The 8,956-nt window shown below is 48.2% G+C and overlaps 2 protein-coding genes across 2 annotated transcripts; both read left to right on the top strand.

Moving 5' to 3' along the window:
- Positions 1-1,735, top strand: LOC109816167 (uncharacterized). The gene is made up of 3 exons (XM_020381060.3): positions 1-694; positions 810-995; positions 1,088-1,735. The coding sequence occupies exons 1-3, from the start codon at positions 203-205 to the stop codon at positions 1,370-1,372; spliced, it is 963 nt and encodes a 320-aa protein (XP_020236649.1). The 5' UTR covers positions 1-202; the 3' UTR covers positions 1,373-1,735.
- An 848-nt stretch (positions 1,736-2,583) lies between these two features.
- LOC145958037 (uncharacterized) lies at positions 2,584-6,267 on the top strand. The gene has a single exon (XM_083074488.1). It carries the CDS (start codon positions 2,584-2,586, stop codon positions 6,265-6,267), a length of 3,684 nt encoding a protein of 1,227 aa, XP_082930614.1.
- Positions 6,268-8,956: the final 2,689 nt, after the last annotated feature.

Genomic DNA, 8,956 nt, shown 5'->3' with positions numbered 1-8,956 from the left:
TTAATTACGTGCCACGAGCAAAAGCTTCGAAAAGAGTAAAGAAAGCGAGAAAAAATGAGCACCGGGCCTATCTGCCCCAACAAGTACGCTATGAAGATTCTGCATACACCCCTCAAGGTAACATGACACGAACCATAACCAGTCTTCGTCCTCACTCTCACTCCCACACTCTTTCTCTCTTCCCAAATTCAGATCACAAACTATGAAGCCCAGCGTCAACGACAACATCTCCATGCTCGCCAAGACCGACTCCGAGGTCAGCAGCCTCTCCCACTCCTCCCCGGCCCGCTCCCCCCGCCGGGCCGTCTACTACGTCCAAAGCCCATCGCGAGACTCATCCCACGACGGCGAGAAGACCACCAACTCCTTCCACTCCAGCCCGCTCCAAAGCCCACTGGGCTCCCCGCCCCACTCCCACTCCAACTCCTCCCGCGAGTCCGCCTCCACGCGCTTCTCGGGCTCCCGCAAGACCACCTCCTCCAACCGCACCAAGGGCCCATGGAGGCCCTGGAAGGACCAGTTCCACGCCATCGAAGAAGAAGGCCTCCTCGACCCACACGACAATGCCCCACACGCCTTCCCCCGTCGCTGCTATTTCCCTGCCTTCGTTTTGGGCTTCGTCCTTCTCTTCTCTGCTTTCTCTCTCATTCTCTGGGCCGCAAGCCGCCCCCAGAAGCCCGCCATTTCACTCAAGGTACCAAAACCTTAATAAAAACAAAAAAATAATAAAAAAATCCACTTTATTCAATTACTTAATTCTAATTAATTCTCCTTGATTAACCAACATTGTTGCGATCTTAATTTGCTAGAGTATAACCTTTGATCAATTCGTGATTCAAGCGGGTGCGGATATGTCAGGAGTTGCCACGAGCTTGGTGTCCATGAATTCATCTGTGAAATTGACGTTTCGTAACACCGCTACATTTTTCGGGGTCCATGTCACCTCAACTCCCCTAGATCTCAATTATTACCAACTTACTCTAGCCACCGGAACCGTAAGCTATTATAGTATATTGTCGTAATTAAACATATATCATATGATTACATTTTGTAATTATGATGTTGGATTTGATGAATGAATTTGCAGATGCCGAGGTTTTATCAATCTAGGAAGAGCCAGAGATCTGTTAGAGTGATGGTGAAAGGGAGTCATATTCCGTTGTACGGAGGGGGAGCGAACCTGAACAGTGTGAGCGGGGCACCGGTTGAGCCGGTGCCGTTGAAGTTGAGCGTGATGGTGCGGTCCAGGGCTTATGTTTTGGGGAAATTGGTGAAGCCAAAGTTCTACAAGAAGATAGATTGTTCCTTGGTTATGGATCCGAAGAAGATGGGCAAGGCCATTTCGCTCGTCAACAAGTGCACTTACCAGTAAAGTCAGCCAAGTGATTAATTATTAATTAATCAAACTATTTATGGGTATGGTTGCGTTATGCCAAATTTCCATGATATAGCCGAAAGGGTTGTTTCGTTTCGATGTACGTAGTCGGTGGCTCAATTTCAACTACATTTTTTTTCTTCTTACTATCTCAGTTTCTCTTGCCCCTTTTTTTCACCTATATAATGTCATCAACGAGTACGTTGTTGTGGTAGTTGGGATGAGTAGCAGAATATTGAATTGTATCCCAGCTAGCCCCACCCAAAAGAGTACTAGATTTAATTGTTGGGGGTCAAATAATCGATACAATGTATTACGTTCTATATAAAATCCAATTGATGTTGTTTATGGTTTAAAGAATGAAGTATGTATGTTTCACACGTTACTCGGTTCACATGCAAACTTTTGTAATAGCTGAAGATTCTAAGGTTCTCTTTGATTTGTTAAAGAGAAAAAGACAAAAGCTTAGATTGTATAAAAAATTTAATATTTTATTTCATTTTAAAAGTGATTACGGAACAGTATGTGTACCGGAAGGTCCCTATCGGTCACGTTGACCAACACGTGCCATTTCGTCAGACACCCATGCATAGCCACGTACAAGCATCATCATCAACATCGGCTCGGCATGAGGCCGAGAACCTACATCAGTCTGGTTAATGCAAATATGGACCATCATCATTCATCGAGTCGGCTCGGTCAGGTGCCGCGCCGACATATAACATACCGGAAGTATACAGGCTGCCGTGTACGGACTGGACGGTTCGGTCATTTGCCGCTCCGACTAGTATTGATTAGACGGCTCGGCCTCTTGCCGAAGGGTTAGGCGAGTCATAACAAGTAATCACAGTCAAGAAAGGTAAGTACATGATTAAAGCCTAAACGACCAATTAGTACCGTATTACCTAATTTGGTAAACATCTGATAGGGCCCATCACGCTCAGGCCCATGTCAGATGCTATAAATAGGTCTCACGTAACAAGGTATGTCACTGTTCATTTTTAACCTAGATACTCGTGCATATACTAACTTGAGCGTCGGAGTACCTTTTGCAGGTACCTCCCCCCACTTTTGAAGACATCGTTGGAGCTCTTATTCGGTCCCCTTTCACTAGGAAGAACAGGAGTGTGCCCTCAGACAGGTACATTTTGGCGCCCACCGTGGGGCCGAACCGAGAGCAAATTCGAGATTTATTGTTAGAAGAAAGCATGGTGAAAACGAGGAAGAATAACGTGGAAGAACACCAGTCCGAAGACGAACATCAGTCAGGGGCCGAGACGACAGAAGAAACAAACTTGAATAGTATGGTGCGACAGATGAAGGAGGAGATGGCCGCCATGAAGCAACAACGGGAGAAAGACGCGGCCGAAATGGCTGCACTACGGGCGGAAAACATCGCCCTCAAGAACCAGTACCGTGATCCTACGTGGAAGCCCTCCGAGACGACCCATACTCAAGGATCGTTCCATTCGCATGGCCAGCACACCTCGGTCCCTTACACCTCTGTTGCCCCTGCCACCCATGCCTCGGCTAGCCGACCGTTACAGCCCATGCCGACAGCATCCCACCGGCACCCCTTTACACCCAATATCATGCAATCCGCCCTCCTTGACAACTGGAAGTCCTTGTCTCTCGACAAATACGATGGAACCACCGATCCAGATGAACACGTTGACGTGTTCCTAACTCAGGTGACCTTAAACACCACCGACGACGCCGCCCTGTGCCGAATCTTCCCGACGTCGCTGAAAGGACGAGCGTTGAGCTGGTTCACCCGGCTCCCGGCCAACTCGATCGACTCGTTTGGCACCCTAGCTTCCCAGTTTACCATCCAGTTCGCTACAAGTCGACCACACCAGTTGACTTCTCTATCACTGGTTAGTATCCGTCAGGAGAGGAAGGAATCACTTCGGGCGTTCATGACCCGTTTCAACAAAGCAGCACTGGAAATTCGCGATCTGAACCCTGCGGTTGCTCTTCATCATCTAACTACCGCCCTAAAACCAGGCCCCTTTGCCAATAGCATCTGTAAAAAACCGCCGACAGACATGGATGACTTGCGCCGACGCGCTGACAAATATATGCAAATGGAAGAATTGGCGGAATTCCGAAGCCAAGCCCGAGCGGAAACGTCAGCAAAACTTGAGAAAACGACCGAGACGACCTTTCGAAGCCGTCCTAAAGAACCTCTTCCTCGTGAGAAACATCCCCGAGGGCCGAGGTACTCCCAGTATACACCGCTCAATACGAGCAGGACAGCTGTGTTGGAACAAGCACTCGCTTCGGAAATACTCACAGTTCCGAAACGGGCGTCCACCCCCCCGAGGGCCGATACGACCAAATCCTGCAGATACCATCGCAACAGAGGACATTCGACAGAGGAGTGTGCAGCCTTGAGAGATAAGATCGAGGATTTAATCAAACAGGGGCAACTCCAAGCGTTCGTAGGCCAACCCAACTCGACCAGGCATGTTGATCGTCCTAGGCAGTATGAACAACCCAGCCAAAGGAGGGCCGAAACACGTTCGTACCGCGAACGTAGCCGGTCTAGGGAACGGAGAGAGCGAAGAGAGGAAGAACCCTCGACACAGCCTAGACGGGTAATCAATACCATAGCTGGTGGTTTCGCAGGCGGAGGCTCTAACTCATCGGCGCGACGCAGACATCTACGAGCCGTTCGGCATGTACACTCGGTTGAGACATCCCGACCCCACCTACCAACTATCACTTTCACAAAAGATGATTTTAAAGGTATTGATCCAGACCAGGATGATCCAATGGTCATTAGCGTTGAGATTCACAACTGTATTGTACGTAAAACGCTAGTGGACCAGGGCAGTTCAGCCGACATTCTTTATTGGAATACATTCAAGCAGTTGGGGATTCCGGAATCCGAGCTGTTCCCCTATGACGAACCTCTGGTTGGGTTCTCTGGCGAACGAGTACACACGAAGGGATACATCAAGCTGACAACACGGTTCGGGTTTGATGGGGATGAGTACAGTGATATCCCGGTTAAATATGTGGTGGTGCATGCCAATACATCATATAACATCCTGCTTGGTAGGCCGTCACTGAACCGACTCGGCGCAATTGTATCCACACCACATCTGGCAATGAAATTCCCAGGCCGGTCCGGACAAATAGTCACCATCCATGCCGATCAAAAAACCGCCCGAGAATGTTACTTTACCAGCTTACGTTTGCCAAAAATACAGGAAGAAGAGTCAAAGGAGCCGAGAAGAGTGCATTCGGTCTCGCAGCAATCGGTTATGGACCTCGACCCCCGAATCAACCAGGATGAAAGGGTAGAGCCCACGGAAGAAAAGCAACCATTTCGAGTCGGCACATCTGATCTTCAAGTCATTTACCTAGGCGCCAACCTGTCTCACAAGGTGCAGCTTGCCATTAAACAAGTGGTCTTGGAAAACAATGACTTATTCGCATGGCAGCCATCCGACATGCCTGGCATCGACCCCAATTTCTTGTGCCACAAACTATCCGTCAGTAAGGAAGCTAGACCGATTGCTCAACGGCGTCGAAAAACTGGTGAAGAGCGTAAAGCAGCTATCGAAGAGGAGGTGTCAAAATTACTTGATGCTCGGTTCATCCGAGAAGTGCACTATACAACATGGTTAGCCAATGTTGTTATGGTCCGCAAGCCGAATGGGAAGTGGCGCATGTGTACCGACTACACTAACCTGAATAAAGCCTGCCCAAAAGATGCCTACCCACTGCCAAACATTGACCGACTTGTTGATGGAGCGTCGGGACACCAGTTCTTGTCTTTCTTAGACGCATACTCCGGATATAATCAAATCCGGATGCACCCCCAAGATGAAGACAAGACGGCCTTCATCACTGAATCGGCCAATTATTGCTACCGGGTCATGCCGTTCGGGTTGAAAAATGCCGGAGCAACTTATCAACGTTTGATGAATAAAGTTTTTCATGACCAGATTGGTCGAAGCATGGAGGTGTATATCGATGACATGGTGGTAAAATCAAGTACCGTGTCGGCACATACTCGAGATCTGACCGACGTTTTTAGAGCCCTTCGGCATCATCAAATGCGATTGAACCCCGAAAAATGTGTATTTGGGGTCTCAGGCGGCAAATTTTTAGGGTTCATGCTGTCCAGTCGAGGCATTGAAGCAAACCCCGACAAGTGCCAAGCCATTTTGAATATGAAGAGCCCAAGCACTTTAAAGGATGTACAAAAATTAGCCGGCCGCCTCACCTCCCTGTCCCGATTCCTTCCATGTATGGCCGAAATAGCCAAGCCTATTCTCGTTTTGCTCAAAAAGACTGAAAAATTTAAATGGACTCAGGAGTGTGAGGAGTCATTCCAGCAGTTCAAGACACGCCTTGGGGCTCCTCCAATCTTGTCTAAACCAATCGGTCAACTAGATATGATTGTGTATTTGGCTATCTCGAGCAGTTCCATCAGTGCCGTTCTGGTACAAGAAAATCAGGAGCAGCAACAGCTGGTATATTTTATCAGTCGGACTCTTCAGGATGCCGAACGACGCTACCAGCTGATAGAAAAGGTAGCCCTGGGCCTCATCTACACGGCTCGTCGACTTCGGCAATATTTTCAGAGCCACAAGATCATTATCCGAACCGACTGCCCAGTAGCCAGAATCTTACGCAAACCAGAGATCGCCGGCCGAATGGTAGCATGGTCGGTCGAACTCTCAGAGTTTGATTTGTCCTTCGAACCGAGAGGTCCCGTCAAATCACAGCATCTGGCAGATTTTGTTAACGAGCTTACCCCCCCAGGACATTTTGAAGATGAGCCGTGGACTATGCACGTCGACGGCTCCTCTAATGCTCAAGGTAGTGGAGCAGGGATAATTCTGGCTAGTCTGTCGGGCATCACAGTCGAATAGTCTCTTCGGTTCGGTTTTCGGGCCTCTAATAACCAAGCAGAGTACGAAGCGTTGCTGGCCGGAATGCGGTTGGCAACCGAAATGGGCATAAAAAGAATTATATGCTGCACTGATTCAAAGATTGTGGCCGAGCAAGTTAATGACAATTTTCAAGTCAAGGACTCAAACCTACTGCAATATTACCATCTTTTTCAAAGGCTAAAAGACAACTTCAGCGAAGTACAGGTTCGGCATATCTTGCGCAATAATAATGAACGAGCTGATCAGTTGGCTCGACTCGCCAGTAGCCGAAAACCGGGACAATTGCGAACCACCATTCACCTTGAGGTTCCTTCCCCAAGTGTAACCACCGAATGCATGACAATAGATGAAGCACCCTCATGGATCACACCCATTCGGAAATACATCACTCACGGCGAATTACCAACCGACCCGGTGGAAGCAAAGAAGTTGCGCACTCGCGCGGCTAGATACTCCATGATTGCCGAGGATCTCTACAGACGAGGTTTCTCATCCCCGATGCTCAAATGTATAGATAGCCACCAAGCTGACTATGTAATGCGAGAAATCCACGAGGGCATTTGTGGATCTCATTCCGGAGGACGAACGCTAGCAGTCAAGGTTCTGCGTGCAGGTTACTTCTGGCCGACCCTGAAGGGGGATTGTGCAGATTTTGCAAAAAAATGCATTCAATGTCAGAAGTATGGGAACCTCATTCATGCATCGGCCACCGAGCTTCACACCATCAGCTCTCCTTGGCCGTTTGCCATATGGGGAATTGACGTATTGGGACCATTTCCGGTTGCAAAGGGGCAAGTTAAGTTCCTCCTTGTAGCAGTAGACTATTTCACAAAGTGGATAGAGGCTGAGCCACTTGCTTGCATCTCTGCTGCCAACGTCCAGAAGTTCGTCTGGAAAAACATGGTTACTCGGTTCGGCATTCCATATGCCATAATCTCCGACAACGGTTTACAGTTCACGGATAAAAAATTCAACTCTTTCCTGCAAAACCTTGGCATTCGGCACAGATTCACATCAGTTGAACATCCTCAGTCGAATGGACAGGCCGAAGCTGCTAACAAAGTCATACTCACAGAATTGAAGAAACGACTCGGATCAGCAAAGGGAGCGTGGGCTGAAGAGTTGCCGGAAGTTTTGTGGGCATATCGGTGCACACCGCAGTCTACTACTAAAGAAACCCCTTTTCGCCTAACATACGGTGCCGACGCAATGATACCGGTTGAAATAGGGGAACCATCATTCAGACGGCAACATTTTCAGGAGGACTTCAATGACACATCTCTTCGGGCTAAACTAGATGTTCTTGATGAGGTGCGGGACAAGTCGCAGGTAGTAGCCGAAGCATGCAAGCAACGCATGAGTCGGCGCTTCAATTCTAACCTCAAACCAAGAATATTTCATGAAGGAGACCTTGTATGGAGAGCAACCGGATCGGCAAGGCGCAAACCGTCTGAAGGCAAACTGGCAGCTAATTGGGACGGCCCGTTTCGAGTACGACACGCTCTAGACAACGGAGCATATAAGTTGGAAGAGCTATCCGGCAAAGTTCTCCCGCGAACATGGAACTCTACACACTTGAAGACTTACTATAGCTAGTTGTCTATTTCACAAATTTGTAAACGTTTTAAGGGTGCACTCTTTTCCTTGAACTGGTCTTTTTCCCTCTTAAAAAATAGTGAAAAGAGGTTTTGGCCGGCAAGGTTTTTAACGAGGCATCCATTTATCAATGACAACACGATTCAATCATACTTTATTTTTACAATCATGCTTTAAATTATTTAACAAGTCTTCCCTCCCGAGATGTCTCTCGGCTAAGGATGTGACTTCCAATTGTTTAACAAGTCTTCCCTCCCGAGATGTCTCTCGGCTAAGGATGTGACTTCCAATTATTTAACAAGTCTTCCCTCCCGAGATGTCTCTCGGCTAAGGATGTGACTTCCAATTATTTAACAAGTCTTCCCTCCCGAGATGTCTCTCGGCTAAGGATGTGACTTCCAATTATTTAACAAGTCTTCCCTCCCGAGATGTCTCTCGGCTAAGGATGTGACTTCCAATTATTTAACAAGTCTTCCCTCCCGAGATGTCTCTCGGCTAAGGATGTGATTTCCAATTATTTAACAAGTCTCCCCTCCCGAGACACCTCTCGGTCTGGGACAACAAATTTTATCAATTCAATAGTACACAAGATAAATTGGAAAATTAAAAGATGATTTCATTCAGGCGCTATCGGCCTCAGAAAGTACATTCATTGGAGGGCACTACTGGCCCATTCATACAACAAAAACATTCAAACAAAATCCTACTAGCCCATCATTCAAGATTGCACCTCAACCTCCCCCTGCACTGGACCATCTTCCGGGGCACCTTCCTCGCACACCGTCTCCTCGTTCGGTCCGGCAACCCGTGCTGGGGCCTCCTCATCCGGTTGCTGGTCCGGGGGGATGGCAGTCATGTCCACTAACTTCCCCTCAAAGAAATCCTTTGACATATCTAGGTGGAAGTCAGGAGGAAAATCGCCGAAGTAGCAGGCTTGACGAGCACATTGGGCGAAACCGGCCTGATGCTGACTGAGAACCTTGGCACGTGCCTTTTCCTGATAAGCTCCAAAGGCAATCTTCTCAGCTTCCAGCTCCTTGCGCAGAACTGTCACCTTCTCAGTCTCGCCCTT

This window comes from Cajanus cajan, chromosome 5 (genome assembly GCF_000230855.2).
Source record: "Cajanus cajan strain Asha chromosome 5, NIPB_CcT2T_4, whole genome shotgun sequence".
In the NCBI taxonomy this organism is placed as follows: Eukaryota; Viridiplantae; Streptophyta; class Magnoliopsida; order Fabales; family Fabaceae; genus Cajanus; species Cajanus cajan.
This window is presented reverse-complemented; position numbering and strand designations above follow the sequence as displayed.